The sequence below is a fragment of the Phymastichus coffea genome, unplaced genomic scaffold, assembly GCF_024137745.1.
Source record: "Phymastichus coffea isolate CEN01 unplaced genomic scaffold, Cenicafe_Pcof_1.1 PCOF00055, whole genome shotgun sequence".
Lineage (NCBI taxonomy): Eukaryota > Metazoa > Arthropoda > Insecta > Hymenoptera > Eulophidae > Phymastichus > Phymastichus coffea.
Window position 1 is genome coordinate 903,775 of NW_026706866.1, and position 19,545 is coordinate 923,319.

The 19,545-nt window shown below is 40.6% G+C and overlaps 1 protein-coding gene across 1 annotated transcript; it reads right to left on the minus strand.

The window, feature by feature from the left end:
• Window positions 1-232: 232 nt before the first annotated feature.
• LOC131665939 (CD63 antigen-like) lies at window positions 233-14,229 on the minus strand. Its single transcript, XM_058938210.1, has 6 exons — window positions 13,962-14,229; window positions 9,149-9,337; window positions 8,551-8,721; window positions 5,971-6,195; window positions 5,826-5,887; window positions 233-3,358 (listed from the first exon to the last, which is right to left on the minus strand). The coding sequence occupies exons 1-6, from the start codon at window positions 14,022-14,024 to the stop codon at window positions 3,340-3,342; spliced, it is 729 nt and encodes a 242-aa protein (XP_058794193.1). The 5' UTR covers window positions 14,025-14,229; the 3' UTR covers window positions 233-3,339.
• Window positions 14,230-19,545: the final 5,316 nt, after the last annotated feature.

The window sequence follows — 19,545 nt, forward strand, 5'->3', positions numbered from 1 at the left end:
AGTTTTACTTTATTGCAGAAGCAAAGAAAATTTGCGTGCGACGCATATACGCTCGCGAAGACAAATCTCGAAAAGCTTTGATTAGCTTTTTTCTTTTAAGTCGTTATATTTTTATCAGTTTAACGCCGTTGATAACTTCGTTCCAAGTCATTGGTGCGTTGGAACTCCGGACTGCTCACAAGTTATGGAGAGGATATGATGGGCAATAAAGAGACAGTACACTGAATGTTTATTAATTTATTTAATACGTATCATAAATGCTAGACAAATATGTGCCAAGGACAGTTTGTTGGCTCCTAAAAAATGCCAAATGCAAAAAGGCGCGTCAAGTATATGACGAAAGGTTTTTTCTTTCACGTCTGCTTGTATTTCTCATACTCATTGGTTTTAGTTGTTATTTTTTTCTTTTCAATGTTAATGTACGTTTGATTGTATCCATGACAGAGCTACCGTTGCCGTTGCTCATCGCCATACCAAATTACTCGCATTGTAATAGCGCGGATCATAGAAAAATTACTGTAGGCAGCCAAAATAGATTTTCATATAAATTTAAAAAATTAGTATTTATTTTTCCCCCGTATTATCCTTTCATGCTTATTCAAAATACCAATGGCTATTAATACTGATTACAATCTTCATCAGTCTTTGTTGCTTTTCGTTCAAATCAATTAATTAACGACAGCATGTTTTTTAGCTTGAAAATCGAACGGTTGACATTGTGTTTCGGTGAATATTAGTCGGTTGCTGGGCCTGATGGTACGATTGGTAATAACGATAATAAGTACGCGTTACACGACAACAATAATATCGAGCATTACGAGTGCTGGGCCGAATCAAAGTGTCTTGAAAATAAAGCCTTGTAGAATGACGTTGCACGAGCTTAAAAAGGAGCGAACTTTGGACAAGTGCTTATACAATTCTTGAACAAGCGTTACAGAGAAGTTTAACACCCGAACGACGGCTACATACTCGTATTTATTTTTATCATTTATTCACTATACTCTATGCATTATAATGATGACATATACAATATAAGTTTACGACATTTTTAAAATTCTTTTACCTTATATCTCAGTGTTCAATTGATTTATTTATTTTCTTGCTCACTATATTTGCATTAGGCATAGTCCCGATAATTTTATTAGTAGACATCTTTATTAAATCAAATAGACACATCGGATTCAAATGACGCAATAATATCATCGACGTTGAGGCGCGAAAGTTTGAGGATAGAGCGGAAAGCTCGTTGTTCGCGGCTCAGTCGTTCGAGAGAGTGGCAACAGGGCACTTTTCTATAAAAATCACTCGTGATCCGCGCAGATCACAGTTAATCGTGCTGGAACGAGCAACTAAAGGGAACGAAACAATCGTGCCACCCTTCGCAACGACTGAAGCTTAAAGACCACTATATTGCGCGTCACGCGGACAGAAGTAAATCGGTTGGCCGTCGGTGCGACGATCAAGAAATAATAATGACGGCCACGTCGCAAGCGTCGCGCGCAATCAAGGGCGCCTTCAATCGATAAACTACAAAAGCACTACTGCCGCCGGTCGTCCTTTGTTACTTAGACGCAGCGCGCGAAAAAGGCGGATATCACAATTATGTCTTACGAAGCCTGCCTCCCCTCCCTCCGTGCGGTGCATGGACTCGTGATCGCAGTTGGTCCCCTAGCAACAGTTGTTTTCCGCAGGATCGTTACGACTGCACGCGAGTATGATAAATTTCACTTTTCCTTTGTTCTTTTGCTTTTGCGTTTGCACCGACGAGTTGAGTGAGAGAGCTGTACATCGACGCACGACCACTACTAATGATCACGAGGGACAGAGAGAGAGAGAGAGAGAGAGAGAGAGAGAGAGAGAGAGAGAGAGAGAGAGAGAGAGAGAGAGAAAGAGAGAGAAAGAGAGAGAAAGAGAGAGAGAGCAAGAACCATTCGGACTTGGCGTGACAACTTTGATAATGTCAAGCGAACGCGCATTGCATTATGCTTTCTATACTTAATAATAATAATAATAATAATAATAATAATAATAATAATAATAATAATATAATAATACAAATGATTATAGATACACCGACATAAACGAACGAACGACGGAGGAGGGTTTTAATGCGATTGCACGGATAATCTGCTCGCGAGCTTATTACAACGCTTTTTCCTTTGCATTGCGATGTATCATCGCCTCGTTATACAATTTTTATATGCAGTAAGTCATATTTACGCGGTAAATGCAATAATTGCGTGAATGATGAAACTGCTTTTCAACGGCTATAACAGAGGGCGGGTTGTCGTTGCCACGCGGACCGTGTTGTGTATAACAATACGACGCTATGCTAAAATTATAATCGATATATATTTATATATGTATATAAAGTAAGAACGACAGGATCGGTGCAACTTGTAATCCTGAAGCTCAGTAGAATTAGGCAGGGCGTGGTAGTTCTCCAACTAGTCATTGCCGGCTTGGTGATCCAGTCGACAGCCACGCATTCGCGAGTTTTATATCGAGGTGATCTCGATAGCAAGAGCGTACACCACGATCGATACTAGTAGAACCGCCGACCGCGTGATGGAGAACAAGACAGCGCTGCCTAATTCCACGATCTCAACGTTACACCTCCAGACGTTCCTCTTTCCTCAGCATACACGTTACAATAACACGCAAGTGAACTGTTTGTTTGGGTCTCGCGACTCGCTCGGCGTGTACGCCAACCAACTCTAATTTCCCTTAGCACAAAAGTATAATCGAAGAAGGCCAAATGCGCGACACACACGAAGCGCAGTTACACGACGCAGCTTTGTGTATGTGTGTGTGCGTTGTGTACAGGAGGGTGAACATACATAAGGAAAACTCATTATTTTTAGGCTCTCGACTGAAAAATAAAACGCGCTCCGTAACTCTCTTACTCCACTTGATTTGTTTTTTTGTTCGCAGGTATATCATCGCCGAGTGACAAAAAGATGTACGTGCGATCCTTCCGAGTATATCTACCGTAGATTCGCTTCGCGCAGTGTGTTGTCTTTGGCAGGGAATCTGGCAGTTATCCGTTGAATCATTTTGAAGAGATGTAGTTTGGGCATTCGAAGAGCGATCGCGAGTGTGTCGTTTTTCTTCGCGCAAGTTTTCCTTGTGTTCGCTTTATTTTTTGCCTTCTTTTTGCTTTTGTTTACAATGTTTAATACAGAATATTGCCATGAACTCGCAAGCGTACATGTCGTAGATGGACTAAAAAGAGGTCGCGATGATACATTCCTAGATTTATAGTTTTTTGCTTTTTTGTTTACCTATCAATGCATGATGGACAAGATTATGATAATATGCCTTCTAAGCGGTGGCTGATCAGTGCGCTGTGGTTTCGCTGTAAGAGAGTAAAAACGTAAGATCACTAAGCATGTTTGAAGTAAAATCGAGTAAAGTCGGTCAGTGAAAGACATTGTGTATAAGATTTTCGCATCAACTCAACAAAGCACGAAAAAAAGAGAAGAGCAAAGAGATCAAACAACTTGACATGTATACTATGTTGGGTTGATGGACAAACAGGTTTATTTTTACAATGCAGATTATGTCATATATATATATATATATATATATATATATATATATGTTTAAAATGCCGACGACTAGATAGGTGCGACGGCATTTTAAATATCTTTTTTCCAAGCTAAATGAAAATAAAAATAATTGAATTCGAGAAAGCTTTGAAAGTACGGCAAAAATGTTGAAGATCCTTTCTCGAACTCTTCGATTAAAAATAACGCATACAAGTGCTATCAAAGTGTGCTGGTTTAGTGATACATACGTACACATTGACGTTTACAGAAAAGCTGCCACCACCACCGTTCAAAGTCGGCATAAATAATAAAAGCCACCTCCATAGCCCCATATTTATATAGCAACGCAAACATTGACTGTTTTCATTCAATCGATCTGAATAGAAGCACATTAAATAGTGTTACACAATATTAGAGCCACTTTACTTTGTTTTGTCATTCATTTTTCATTGGTTCCTCGATAGACGGAATTTCTTTTATGAGGAGAGCAAAGCAAATAGCTTTAAATTTTTTTATCTTAATAAAAATTTTTAGATCTTTAACTTACGAGCTTTATAATTCAACTTCGACATTGTCAAAATGTTATTCAATGGCTGTAACACTATGTAAACTTTATAAAATATGAAACAACCAAGTACTTCGATAAATATATATGTGTGTATATATATATATATATATATATATATATATGTTGACTATATATAAATTAAAAAGTACTCGAAAGAATACTATAACCAAGCAATTTTATACCAATGAGGTGTTTATAGATTGAGCGCTTACATCTACGTATTGTTACTTTATTAGCTCTCGTTTCTTAAGACCATAAAAGTATCGATTTGCTTTCGAATATACAGTTGTTTAGTTTAAATACGTAGGAACAGTGACGGACGATAAATTTTGCATCCTAGTTACATCTGAATTTTCTCAATCTGTCAAAGAAATTACTTTGAGAGATGTCGAAGCTCAATAAACTCCGTACCCTTGTGTTAAATGGTATGCTTCTATTAGTATTGTGTTTTATCTTGGTCAAGGCTCGTGTAAAGATTCAAACGCGGTTTACGATAGATCTTTTTGTTCAATATTACTATGATTTTGTTAGCATGTTCTGTCTTAAAAAGTATTTTGTTTGTTTGCATCTGAAAAATCCTTGTTCAAACTAGTTTATCAACCCTAACAGATGACTTTACCATGGGTAATAATTATTCTGAAATTATTTGAGCATCATTCATCATACAAAGTGTAAGTAGTAAATCCGATTGAACATCATGTAAAATTTTATATAGTATATTAAATTTTGTGGTTTTGGCAGTTTTGATCTTTTACATGTATTGATTATTATTCTAATCAGTCATTAAAATCGACAATAAATTCGTTTATTTTTTTATACATTATGAGTACTAATTACATTCTTATATCGTGATATAGCACGGTTATAAAGCCCTGTTTATCAAAATATCATGCAAATTGTAAAACTTTATCTTTTTTATTAAATATTTAGAGTAATAATATACAAAGATAATAAAAGTGAATGAAGCAACTCAAAAAAGTACATAGCATATCTTATTGTGTTGGAGATGGATTCCAGAGTATGGATTGTTATCATCAATAGAGTATATAAGTAATTTTATACCTTAAAGCTTTCTTCATGCTTCTGCATACAAGCGAGTTACGTCCATCTACTATAAACTTGCATAATGTTATTTCAAATAATATTCATATCACATACCCTGAAACTTTCCCCGCCATCACCACATACAAAATACAATAATCGACAAATCGAACGTGTGAAAATACGAGGAGCTTTCATTAACTCGTAAGATCGTTAATCTGATAAAACTCTGTATACAGTAAAAACAATAAATAGTTATACATTGAAAAACTTGTTGCGCAAAATCCGAAACAAGCGATAAAAAAAGTGAATAAAAATAAATAATAACAAAAAAACACAACTCGTGCGCATGTGTGCATATGATAAAATGATAATAAAAAAAGGACATTACAAATGGCAAAGTAATGAAATGTATCCAATGCAAAATGTATACAGAACGTATATACAGAGTTATGAGTGTTATATTGTTTTTCATACAAATAGCCATTTGAAAGAAAGAAATGTCCCACGTGAGATTTATTTATAGATAGAGTGTTAGATAAAAAAAATCGTGTATGTATGTGTGTGTCGGTGTGGTACTGCACGCAGAGGCGTTAATATAAGCGAAAATAATAGTTTTTTGTTTTCTTTGGAATGACAAGTTCGTGTTTGATCAGTCAGCTTACACAGTCTCGTATTCGCGACGGATTGAGCGAGCCAGGCAACACGCGAAGATCACTCCGATCAGCTGGAAAATACGAAGCATAATTTCAATTAATTAGTTTAATTAATTGATGTACGATTACATTACTGAGAGAAAAGAAAGCGTACCTGTACGAGAGCAACGCCAATGCCAACGCCACCCAGTATAATACCATTGTCTTGTATCTTGTTTCTCAGTTGTTTCTTGCACCCCTCGGTGTTGGACTTAATATCGTTCATGTCGCATTCGGGATTGTTTTTCGGCAGCTCGGTGCAGCAGGAGTGCGGCAGCTTGTTGTTGGCGAAGCCGGCTTTCAACCAGTCGGCCGGGCTGTTAACTCCGCAACATTGCAACTGTAACACGATAATCGAAGCGTAACGCTTGCGGTTTTTTTTACATCGTCATCCTTCTTTCTACCTTTCGCGCGGTCTGCGGCATGGCGTCTATCGCGGACAAATAAAATCACGAGCAAGAGTCTTGCGCAATACTAGCTCTTGGCAGCAGAGCCATGTAATGAATAGCAATTTCAGTGTTAAATTAGCATACAAATTGTTTTCTCATTCTCTACTTTGTTTCCCTTGTACCTAGCTTTCCAAAGCTTCTGTACAGCAGCGAAAAAAAACGAAGCGAGTAATCTCCGAGAGATTAATAATAGCAAATGAAGACCCATTAATTCGCACACAGGAGAATATTCAAAGCGCGCGAGTGAGCTGAACGTACGTGATCTCTGCTGTCGTTCCTGTCGTTGAGTGTCGGTCAGCATCTACTAGTACGCATGTACACATGTATTTATATACATACGGCTTAGATTTAGCGCCAGCCGGGTCACGAAGAGTAGGAGGTAGGTACACCTTTAAGCGTCGACACGCAAATCGCTGGCCTCCTTTTATCGTCGGTCTCAAATCGCAATGCTAAATACCGGACGACGATTTTCTTTCTTTCGCAATGACGTTTTTGTTGTTGTTGCCTATCTTGGCCGTCAGATCGTCGCACGTCATATGTGCGAGATGGAGGGTTTCTTTTTCTTTTTCTCTTTTTTTTTTGCACTCTAGACGGCTTTCTGTCGAGCGACCAGAGTATATTTTGGATTTCGCAACGTAAAAGTAACAACTGCACGCGCGGCGTATTTACTTTTAGTTGAAAACTAATTGTCCCCTAGAAACGTTGCTCACTAATTGCAATCTACAGATAATTTTGTATTTGATAAAATACGATTTTAGCTACAGCGACGAATACCGTTGCTAGTCGAAACCAAAAATAGATCGCATCAGCGGCAAGACACACCGATAGTATAGTCGCTATTTTAAATAAGTCGCCCGTTCAACGATTCATTTCATGAATAATTAAGCCCTGTAATAAGCGCAAAGGGAAACCTCCGCCACCGTGGGTGTTAAATAATTTACGCGAACACGAATAGTGTAAAACCAAAGTACTGTGTACAAATTGAGATCGAACGGAAGAGCGTATTTATCAGCCGAGCCGAATTGACAATAGCGAAAAAAATAAAAGACACAGAAGGAAGAAAATATAAGAAACTTAACAAAACTTAAAAAGCGTTGGAAATACAGCGACTTTGGCGGCCTTCGCAATGTATGTGTACAGAGAGGGGTGTGCGATGCAGTATAGTTGCCTGCCACGGGCAAAAAGGGACACGTACTTGCACAAACCGCGTCGCGGACTATAGTCTTTCCGACAAGGTGAGATATTGATTGACGCTGCGCGTGCGAGCGACCATTCTTCCTTTATATACTTCGTGTATGCGACAAGCGCGCATGTGTATGTACGATGCGTACACATATTCTCTGCTATAGAGCTCTCATTTATCGCTGCTCTCCTTTTCATTTCTTTTCTATTTCTTTTGCATGTGCACGGACGAAAACAGCTGCACCCCTCCCTCTTCTTCTCGCAGTACACGCGAGCTACGTATTCAGCTTCATTTTTTGAAACGAGCTGCAAATGCGGCGATGCTATCAATTAGTAGAAAAAGAAAACACTCAAGAGCCAAGCTTGTCGAGTGTCTCGCAGTCGACGCGTTGAGGGAACGCATTATGCAGCCAAGCGCGTAAATCGTTCCCACAGTCCGACGTTTCCGATCTATATTCAACTCGTATATCCTTTTTGCAGTGATAAAAAGGCGGCGACTTTCTATGCGTGGGATAAATTAGCGTACGCGGTGGCGTGCGCACGCGAGCGATTTCAGCATCGGGAATAGATTGCATTCGTAGCAGCGTTAGCGAGGCTGATTGCTCGATTGTCGCCGCCGGGTGGAAGACGAATACATGGCGCCCAGCACACGAAAGCGGATCGCGCTTTGTCGGCAATTCCAATATCTTCATTCGACTACACTTTGCGGGGTTTAACTCGCGAATACCTTGGGTAAACATTTTCAGCCGTAGCGCAAAAGCTACCGACACATTCGATACTTGCCGATTATCTCGCGACACTGCGTATGAAAAATGCATAAGAGAGCAATACCAGTGGAATTCGGCGCGTTAATGAGCCTTTGAATAAAGGGCGAAATTTCGTGGCTGTCACCACTTGCGAGCGATAACAGGCGAACGAATTATTGTGTCTTGCTACAATGCGCGACTCGGCAACTATCTCCGGAACTTCACAGGAATCTGGCGCATCCGTCCAATTTATCACGCGATCGAGTGAGTCCTCACGAGTCGCGAGATACGAGTTGAAGCTCGACGGGATGCACTCACGTCGTACTGCATAATATCCCACGACTGCCTGTAGTCTTCTCTGGAGATGTACGCCTGGAGCGTGTCGTTCATGCATTTCTCCAGCATCTTGTCCACTTTGTTGCTCATCATGTAGCCGGCGATTCCAGCGCCTAATTCCAACGCGAAGATGAGCAGCAGCAACACTGAGAACTGTTCGAACAACAGATTATAATTATGAGCGCATTGCTGGAGAAATAATTGAGTAATGCTGCGTTAACGGAAAAATTTCACGTCAATGAATTCGTTCGAGGACGATTCTTTTTAATTTTTTGTATTCTCTTGGGACGCGACTAATTGAGAGTATTATTATCTCAGTAATGGTCGTTCGGGCCTAATTGAGCCACGGTTAACAGAGAGAAGGCGAAGGATGGAAAAAGGCCAGACAACGTGCAGTGGAATCGCATTCACGTATAAATATCGCTTGAATCAAGCATCGCACGTATCGCTCCTCGCGTGAATATGAATGCACATCCGTTGATAATGAAAAGCAGCCATCAACAGGTGTCCAGCAGCATCGACCAATCTTAGGCGCGGAGAGCGCCTAAGAGAGCGAACGAGAAAGCAAGACCGTACTCACAGTGATGATCATGCAGTGGTTCTCCTTGACAGCGCCGCAGCATCCGAAGAACGAGGTGACGAAGACCACCACGCCGACGACGATCATCAGCACTGGCACGGCGAACACCCAGATGTCGACGAAGTTGCCGTAGCCGCGATACGCTATCAGGATCACTGCGCCTACCGAGATGAACACTATCCCGGTGATCTGCGAAATGACAGGCGTTCCCGTTAGTCTTTGCTCCGTTGCTGCACGGGACCCGAGCGCGTTTCGTACGCTCGAATTCACGCGACTCTTCCGCATCCCCCAGCGCTAATTGTGATTGATTGCCTGCGATTGGTCGAAAAAATGCACACACCGACGCGAACTCAGTGGCATCGGAAACATCGCGATCGACAGCCAAAAAGCAGGACAAACACGCAATCGTACGTCGGCATAACGATCAACGTCTATATACATGTAGTTTCTCACTCACTCTCTCTCTCTCTCTCTCTTTCTCCCTCGTCGACACACTAGAATCACGCAATCGATAAAAGAGAACGGGCAAACGTCAGCTGAAAGTGACGCAACTAATAGAAAAAGAGCAGGATTGATTAGGCTTGCTCTATACGCTGCAATCTCGTCGGCACGGTGTCCTTTCTCGGCCGCATGCGGCCCGAAAAAGGCGGTGACAGCGCGCGCGCGTCAATTAGGATTGCAATGATGCGCGCACCCGAGCGAGCGTTGACACCGGCGCAGCTGCCCGAAAACATTATTCGCGCGACTGTGAGTGGCAGGAAACCGAAGGACGAGCCAGAGATTACTAATCAGGTGTATTACGCGACGGCTGGCTCTAGGCTCGGCGAGAGGATGCGCCGGACTTACATTGATTGCAGAATACTTCGCGAACAGCTACGAAGTTTTGAAAATAAATGACGGTCCCAATAATAACTGTTTGACTAATTAAAGCATACAATAAACCGAGATCAAATAACTTACAACGTGTTTTTCTTTTTTCGCATTCGACGCTAATGAACTGCGCACGGAACACCTACAAGCCTTCAAAATAACAGAAATACGTATGTGCACTTTTTTTTTATCCAGAGTATGATTAACGGAGCGAGGATAAAATTTGCAAGTTGAGAACGTTATGATTATTTACCTGTCATCTTTTTTAAAAGCCATTTTGTAACCTGTCAAATGATATATTTTCAATGACGCAAGTTGTTGAGAATACTATTACCAGGTGACTTTTGCAGTCTATTTCTGGTTCGTAGAAAACTTTTGTGCACCATTTCATCGGCAACTAATAGTTTTCTTCTTGTCACGAGATAATTAACATTTTTTACGTGGGTTAATTTATTCCCTATACAAACACGCTTTGCACGTTTGCGCGTTGAAGGCAGTCCATATTCTTCTGTCGTTCACAGCTACAGTATTGTAACTAGTGCTCACTAGTTGGAACGGTTCCCCGGAGAACTATGTAACTTCATTTCAGTCAAAATTACTTAAGCTTTACCGTAAATATACGAGGTTTGATTTGGCAAAGTCTAAATGAAACATCTCAGGAGAAGATTGGCGTATTTCTAATGAATAATCTTAATACATTGGAAATTAATTTTTCACCGTTTCATTTTCTAGAAAAGAATTTTTTTAAATCAATAACTGCCATAATCGATAAAAATAATGTAACATATGGAGATTTAATGAACGTTAAAAATATTGATTGAAGTAATAAAGAAAAAATAAATAGGGCAAACATACAAAATTGCTTTATATCTGTAAAATTAACTCATTATTTAATTGATATTTGGTAAATGCATATATTAATTGTTCATACGAAAACCACTTGTTATGTATGGATAACCGCCGTTTTAAATTTGAAGATCTGTAATTTGTCATTTCCGCATCATGAATACACACAAAAAAACTACTCTTAATCTACTCATAAAAGATGAGTTAAAAACGACTCGTTCATTAGAGCAATATGTGATAAAAACCATTTATTCCCAACTAACTTGGCAAACGAAGTCAAGGTATTTCATAAAATAATAAATGTGATCAAGAAAAGCTGTAATTTAAAAGTAATTAATTGTCTCGGACTACGACCGCGTGGAAACAGATATTAATACGAGCATGAAAGACAAGCTAGAAATCTAAATGCTTGAAATAACGCGGGTAAAACGATTGAAGATTATACTGATTTTTTTTTTCGTCAAAATAAATTTAGGAACGAATACCACGGCGGCTTCAACATTCAACGGCACGAGCACACTGTAATTACGTTTATACGACAACTACATGTCTGTATTCTGCTAGCCGACTATTGAACCTGCAATGTCAACATTTTCACAAAATTACTTTCTGTAAACACAAACACGCGCAATTAACATACAATTCGTTTCACGGTACGTAAATCCGAAATTTTAGATCAAAGTCACGCAAGGCGCACACGAATTCCGGGTAGGTTCTAGCTGTACATAGAAGACCATAGAAGACCATAGAAGACCATAGAAGACCATAGAAGATCATAAAAGATCATAAAAGATCATAGAAGACCATAGAAGACCATAGAAGACTATCAAGCAAAGTAGGAATAGCATCAACGATGAACTTCCATCTGCAACGTTGTTCGCAGTTTCCTGGCACGAAACGCGCTTTTCGCGGTCGTTCACTTTTGCTTTCTTTCTTTTTTTCTCTCGTCACAATCGCGAAGTATTGATCCAAGCACTTGCCTCCGGCTGATTATTTTCGCAACCTGTTATTTCACATTTGCGAACGGACACACGGGTTTCTTACAACCGTTTTTTTGACCGTCGGGTTGACATACAACCGTTGAGATGCTTTAGGCAGTGGATCTTGGGTTTTGCCCGAGTCACGTCATCATTCATGGTCACTTTTTAAACGGTATATCCAATTAACTTTATGTAAGCGCAGGTACGTATAATCTGAACTTTGATGGTTAGAAAAGCATGCAGTACAGCCGAGATTTTTATTGCGAGACGGCAGTAACGAAAACGTGATTGTCGTGCCAACGTGTACATGGAATTTTCACATTTCAGCGACTACCATATAGTTTTTGTTTTACTATGTACTCGAAAGTACTTTCTTCATTACAAAATCTTAGGAATATTCAATTTCACGTCAAAATCTCATATTCATTCCGAGAAACACAAGCTCGAAAGAGCAACACTCTACGCGATTACGAACGCCCTTTCTTTTCTTTTTGCAATCCTAAAAAGAACTAGCGGTAGTCATGAAACCTAGTTCTGCCTGTGAGAGAAAGTAAATAAAACCCTGGGCTATTCTCGTTAAATCTTTAGCTTCTTAATCCCTGGAAAAGTCGTTAGCTTTTCTCTAAAATGAGGTTTCACACGACGAGCACGGCGTAACACCGGTGAACGTTTTTTATCTTCATTTCGTTACGTTAATATCAATTAAAACGGGATTAACTAGCGTGGAAAAGTTATTGCAAATAGTCGAGTAATTGTGACATCAATATAATAAAAAAATGGGCATTATTATGATTCGTCATAATTATATTAGAAATAAATTAAAGAGAGATCAGAATAGAAAGCCATTTTGCTGATGAATAAGTTATCTTGCGAGAGAGAGCAAGAGAGAGAGAGAGAGAGAGAGAGAGAGAGAGAGAGAGAGAGAGAGAGAGAGAGAGGGAGAGAATGTTTTAATTAGTACAATGATTGAGAGCCAATTTACTTAAGTGCGTTGCAGAGGCGATTTTACACGAGTGTAGGTAGGATTATAGGAAGATAGGTGAACGTTAGCAATTGTGCGAAATTCGTGTTTTACTCAGCTTCTAATTTCAACAATCAAAAATCTTAAAAATTATCTACTCCTGCGTGTAAATTTAAATCAGAGATGGTGAAACGTACTCTTAGCACGTGAAAGTCAGGTCGAGCGCAGCACAATTGTTCGCGTGACGCAATGAATGAGCAAAGAGTGAGGGAGACATGTCGCAGGGGAAACAGTTCAATTTTGTGTCACGAGTCAAGCTCATTGAGCCCTTGTGCGATTACGTAACGCGAAGTAGCGCTGACAGCGGCATGGCACACACACAGCGAATAATCGAGAACGGTTGCCGTGCTCAGTCTTTTTTTTATTATCGGCAGCGCGTCGCGGAGAGCCACTGCCCCGTCGCTGGGATTATCGAACGGGGCGAGCGCGAAAGAGAAAGAGAACTGCACACGCGTATACACCTCTCTCTCTCCTTCTCTTTCGTAGAAATGAAGACTATGGGCTCGCGTGATGCATCCATCCCACACACATACATGTGCGTGCACTCGCGAGTAGGTAGATATATCGGCGGCGCTGTGCGTGTGTGTGGGTAGTTATAGACACAGGAAAAATCGAGGAAAGGCGACCCTATGGAAACCGGCCGCGCAAATATCGTACACACAGCAGCGAGCTCTCAACAAAGACGCGCGCGTGGACGCCCTGTGCGCTGTGTTTGTACGCACGAACCTATAAGCATTATCCGCGAATCCGCAACCGATTATCGAGCCGACAATTGCAATGAGGCACGCGAGCGTCTCTCTCTCTCTCTCTCTCTCTCTCTCTCTCTCTCTCTCTCTCTCTCTCTCTCTCTCTCTCTCTCTCTCTCTCTCTCTCTCTCTCTCTCTCTCTCTCTCTCTCTCTCTCTCTCTCTCTCTCTCTCTCTCTCTCTTAGCGTGTGTTTACAATACCATGTCGCGAAAGAGAGAAATAGAAATACAAACGGCCGTCGACAACAACGTCGCGCCGCGTGGGGCTTCTCTTTGTCATCATCGTCCTGTTGCTTAGGGAGAGTGTCTCTCAGCGGCGTCACTGTTCTCAACAACCAACACACACTCACCGCGAAGATCAGGTTGAAAAGGAACAGCAGGTACTTGACGCAGGCCATACCACCAGACACCATTTTCGCGGCCGTTTTGACAGACTATATCAAATCACGATCAAACCAACTTCACCACTCTTTCTCTCCCTTTCTCCGCAGCACAAATCTTGGCGAACAAAAGCTCGTGTATGTTACACGCACACTTTTCTGCAAACAACACCCTCGGTAAAATGACGCACAGAATATCTTGGCAGAGCGAGTCTCCGGCAACGACTGACCGCGAGTCGATCGTCGCGCGCGCGTGGCTGCGCTTGCTCCCTCTCTCGCGGCGGCCACGGTGTGCTGCGCACGCGGCGTCCCTTTTTCACCAATGCAACGAACAAAGAGAGCGCGAGAGAACATCAAGTCGCGCCCTCGCGCATCAACTGTTTTGCCATCCCTTTTCTCACTAGGTTTCCTTTTCTCTAGTTTTGTCTTTTACTCTCTCGTGACTGTGTTGTGTTTTTTCACTTACATATTTCCTTTCGTGAATTCCATAAAACGACAAGCTCTTTCTAGCCTTTCTTCTCATTTTATCCCTTGCACCAACGCGTTTGAGGTGCGCCAACGATGTTTTCAAAGCAGTTAAGACGCGACTTCTTTTCTGGCCGTGGTTATGCTAATAACGGAAGTATAAGAGGAAAGAGGAAGAGAGAGAAAGCTAGTAGTAATCGATGAATGAGGATCGTTGAGAACGATTGTTTCCTTTGAAAATACAACTCAAGTGTACATGCCTTTAAATTAGCTGCGGAATGAAGAGTATTGGCAAAGAGAAGAATAGGCTATCGTTTTAACGTGTCTAAGTCATAGTTTTAAAAATTTGAATTGAGAACTTTATTTGGTTTAGAGAAGAAATCTTAGACGTTTGTGTCAAAGTTTGGATATCCAGAAAAAGAATGGTAATATATAAATTTTGAATTAGAAGACTGTACACGTCATTTGAACAATAATCTGCGATCTAGTATTCAGTTTTACAGTCATGTAAGACTAGAACTTATCTCGTCAACTACTTCTATCGAACTTTTTGCTTTATTAAATATCGTAAGATTAAATCGCAGACACGTCTGAAAACTTGTATAAACGAATCTCATTTTTCTTCTTATATAAATGTTTTTGAGAATTTATTAATTATTTATGGATAAAAAAACTCAAACAAGGTCAAAGCTAAATCAAAGTATTTGGAAAGCTGTTCAATCATATTCTTAATAGAGCAAGTTCAGACTTGATTTTCGATCAATTTAGACTGTATCAGATGTGTAATTGAGACTGAAAGTTGTGTAGTTACACCTCGGAAAAAGTTAGCTAAACTTTTCCTGACTGCGGTAAAGTAAAGATCGACTGCCCGAAAAAGGGTGGTAGTATCAAAATTTAAATGATGCACATGGGTTATTGAAAAGGCAGTTAAACAAAATTTGTTAAGACATGTTTCAAATCAATCCAAACTATGTGAATTAGTTCAATTACAATTAAATCAAAGGTATCATTATATTTTTCGGAAAAATGTATTTGATCTTTGTTTGATAGTGGGCAACTATAAATTGAATCGCCAAATAATTACGGCACTCATTTAAAAATCTGAAGAATAGTGCCCTTTCAACGACAGTCAATGATCAATAATTTCGCCAACAAAATGTGGATGCTTTAAAATGGTATGTTTTTGTGACAAAACTCATCAAAGAAAATATATATGTATCTGTTTTCTAAGTTTAATTATAGTTGTTTTTTTCGAATTGGTTGTATTCAACACGACGCGAATCGTGTCTATCATGTTTCAATCACGGGAAAAAAAAAACATTTTTATATATAATAATTCTCATAGAGACTTGATCAAGCCCCTATAAAAATCAATTTCTCAGAGTAGCGCCCAATGAAAAATTTGTATAAAAAAGGAGCTTAGGTCGTGTAGGCGGGTAGGGCTAACGGAAAAATTCAGTTACAAGTGTATAGACGTGACTTTGGCTCGTTTAAAGCTCTCAATAAAATGTCATCCCAGCGCAGCACGTTGGGGAAGACTAAGCCTTGAGGGGGGGGGGGGGGGGGTTAAGCGAGCCGCAACTGCCAACCTCATCCATCTTTGATATTACGCGAACGAGATACTTCGAAGGCTTGTGCGTCTAGACTTCAGACGGGTGGTGGCAGTGGCGACGACGAGCGTCGCTTATAGAAGCTTCGGCCAGAGAGACGCGCCGGCACACCCACCCTTTTCTCTTTCTCTCTCTTTCCGCTTCCTCTCTCTCTCTCTCTCTCTCTCTCTCTCTCTCTCTCTCTCTCTCTCTCTCTCTCTGTCTCCTTGTTCGCGAGGCGCGCACAATGCATTCGATTTATTCACGTGTTCTTTTTTGCCGCGACTTTGTGCGCTCAAAGTTTTAATTGAATTATGGGTTCGTCTGCTTTCAACCGTTTTAGTCGAGAGTTATATCGACTTTCCAGGTTGCTCGTCTACGTTATTAAAATAGTTTTCTCGTTCGCGCGCTGTTTAGTCTCCGTTTAATTTTGCATTGTGACGTTTAATGCGCGCAAACATACACACAAACGCGCTAGTGAAAGCTCGCGCGCGCGCGCATTCTGACGTTCCTTCCGAGCTGCTGAACATTCCATTCGCGGGATTCTTTGGTTTACAGTAAAGCAACAACAATTTCGCAAGTATCACTTCTCATTTTCGAAATTAAAAAAAAAAAAGGAAAATGCAAGCGCAAATGTTCGCTCGCTTCATCTTTTCCGCGATTCGAACTTTCACACGCGAGCAGAGAAATAATTCGCATGGATTACTGTGTCGATCCGGCGAAGTGTAAACGAATCCAGCGACGACGGTAAAGTTGAAGTAATAATCGCTCGATAAAGCACCTAACAAACTCTATAATAAGCCACCGTGGCGCGCGCGCTCAGGCGTGCGCGTTGCGCGGGAAGAAGAAAAGAAAGAATGAGACGCCGATGACGGGACGACGAGAAATATATCGCGCGCGCGCGCCACGGTGAAGCGAAAATGAAACGAAGGCGAGCACGGCTTTGCTCAATACTCCAACCCGAGGGGGTCAACTCCGTTATTTTTTTTATTTCGTTCTCGCTCGCACCTGTCGTTTCTATCGTCCGGCGCATTCGAATACACTCGCATTGCGGGAGGGCTGTAGGTATCGATTGATTGACCGAAACGTCGCGCGCGCAGCGGCGGGCGGACTGCACTTGACGGCTAATTTGTCGGCGTGCAGTGTCTCGATTCTCGATTACGCCTCGCGTGCCACCTGTGAGCGCATCGCGTTCTTAGAGACTTAGAGAGAGAGAGAGAGAGAGAAAGCGAGGGAGCGTGAGCTCCACCTTGACGTAGTTTCGACATCTCCTAATGCTCAATTGATCGCTGCACGACCTAACGCGAGCTACTTATACAGTCGAGGCGACGCGTTTCGTTGAAGTGCTCCTACATCATCAAAATTTTATTAGATCAAACTGAAATTTCCGCGCCATTTTGTTTCCTTTTTTGTTATTAAACGACGCTGTTGAGCGTGAAACATGAAACGCCAAGGGGGAAGGATAAGACGAGTCTCTAGTAGCTCGAATACACGTAGTACGCACGCGTATTGAACTCGAGACTACATACATACTTTACGATTTATTAAGGGTCAAAAACTGAATGTTCGTAGTCTCGTGACTCACGTCAATTTAAATAAACGCGGCGACAGGGGGTTAGGGGCTGGTTCGATAAAGAATCGGCCTCGTTAATTTTTCAACTCTAATTGCTGACCTTCCATGGTATTGATTCTTCTCGCGCTAATAATCCCACAACTTAATATTCGCATCGTCCGTAACGCAGTGAAAGAAGATATACGTTTTCGCGCGCACGGCAATCGATCGCGCGGAGCAGCGCGTGTCCAAGCGTGACGTTCAGTCTTCCTTTCCTGAAAATAGAACATAAAATCTTGGGTAAGAACTTGCGTAAGAAATTGTATAAGAAATACCATGAGAACTTATATAAGTTCTTATGCAAGACTTATCAGTGGATTTTCGACGTAAGAACTTGACTATTTAATTAAAAAAAATCATTTTGATTAATATTTGATAAAAATTGACTACTTTATTTATAACTTTAATGTTCTACGGCTACGTCAATAATCAAACATAATTGCTATATAAATAGTATAACGTTTAACAAAAATTATTCGCTAGCTTAAAACTTATGGGACTGAAGACATTCACGCACTGATTGATTTCTTTTATATAATTGCCAGTCGCAATTTTGCTTGCGAGTTACAAGCAGATATAGGAAATCAATGTACTATTTTCGAATACGCCATCTGCCTATGCGTCTATGAACTAATCCAAGAAATAGATTTCACTTTATTAGTTCATTAATGTTTAGACAGATGGCGTATTCGAAAATAGTACATTGATTTCCTATAGCTGCTTATAAGTCGCAAGATAAATTATAACTGGTAATTATGTAAAAGAAATCAGTCAGTACGTTAATATGCCTAGTCCTATAAGTTCTGGGCTGGTGAATAATTTTTATTGAATGTCATACTATGTATGTAACGATTATGTTTGATAATTGGTAAAGTCACAGGCGTATAGTATTATCGTCTGGCATTTATAATAAAAGTAACGAAGTGAATAAGCGTTATTCTTCAAAATAGTTTCTTGAGAAAATAATTGAAAAACCTACATTCTCCGCTAATTTCTCTAAACTTGTGATGTGCGTGGCTGTTAGTGATGCTTCAAGCGCTTTTTACAACGACAAGATTGAGGATAAGTCGGTGGAGAGTCCCCTGCCATCAGAGGAAAGGAAATACAGGACGTAACATTGTGGTGACATCGGTGGGATTTCTAGCTGAGTCTTCTTCATTTGATCTGTGTAGTTGCCAATCGATGCCAAATAAATAAATAATGGATGCGGAATGTTAAAGTTCTCCTTATCAGTCAACCAGAATATCTGGTCGTGGGTTGTCAAATATCTCTTTTACCACGTTTGCCAGGATGATATTGAAATACTGCCTTGGATTGATCTCTTTCGCTGACATTCTAATGTCATAAATTGCCTCCTCATATAATTTATGTTGAGTATTTCCTACTTGAGGCGTAGGAGCCTTATTATGCTCGACATGAGTCGGCGTTAGTATCACATTTGTTGGACCAATGACCTTTCCAGGTGTAGTGGTTAATCTTGTGCGTCCTTGAGTCTTCTTCATCTGCTTATTTGCTTTGAAATCTAATATGAAATTTTCAGGCTTATCTTTATAATTAGGAAAAATTTTGATGATTTCATTCATAGATAAAGACATTTCTAAGCTTGAGTAGGCTGAATCGTCTAAGCTTGTTGAATGAATTTTGCACTTGCTTAGCTAAGTTTTATTGTAATCGTTCACACTCCGGTCAAAACCAAACTGAGCTATAACGAATCGAAGGCCCTCGATAGCCACGTAGGCCTTGTCATATAATTTATTAGTAAGCAGTTTAATCAATTCTGATTAAGCTTCCGATGGTACCAGCCTCTGAACACGTCGACACGCACGTAAGAGCTGAGGTAAGTTCGTGCCATTGAAAGAGGGCACATTTTTTAAGGCCTTTTTAATTT

Coding starts and splice junctions, on each gene's coding strand:
- LOC131665939 (XM_058938210.1), bottom strand. CDS start 14,024: ATGGTGTCTGGTGGTATGGCCTGCGTCAAGTACCTGCTGTTCCTTTTC. Junction 9,338..13,961: donor TTTTCAACCTGATCTTCGCG/GTGAGTGTGTGT, acceptor GTCATTTCGCAG/ATCACCGGGATAGTGTTCAT. Junction 5,888..5,970: donor TTGGCGTTGCTCTCGTACAG/GTACGCTTTCTT, acceptor CGTATTTTCCAG/CTGATCGGAGTGATCTTCGC.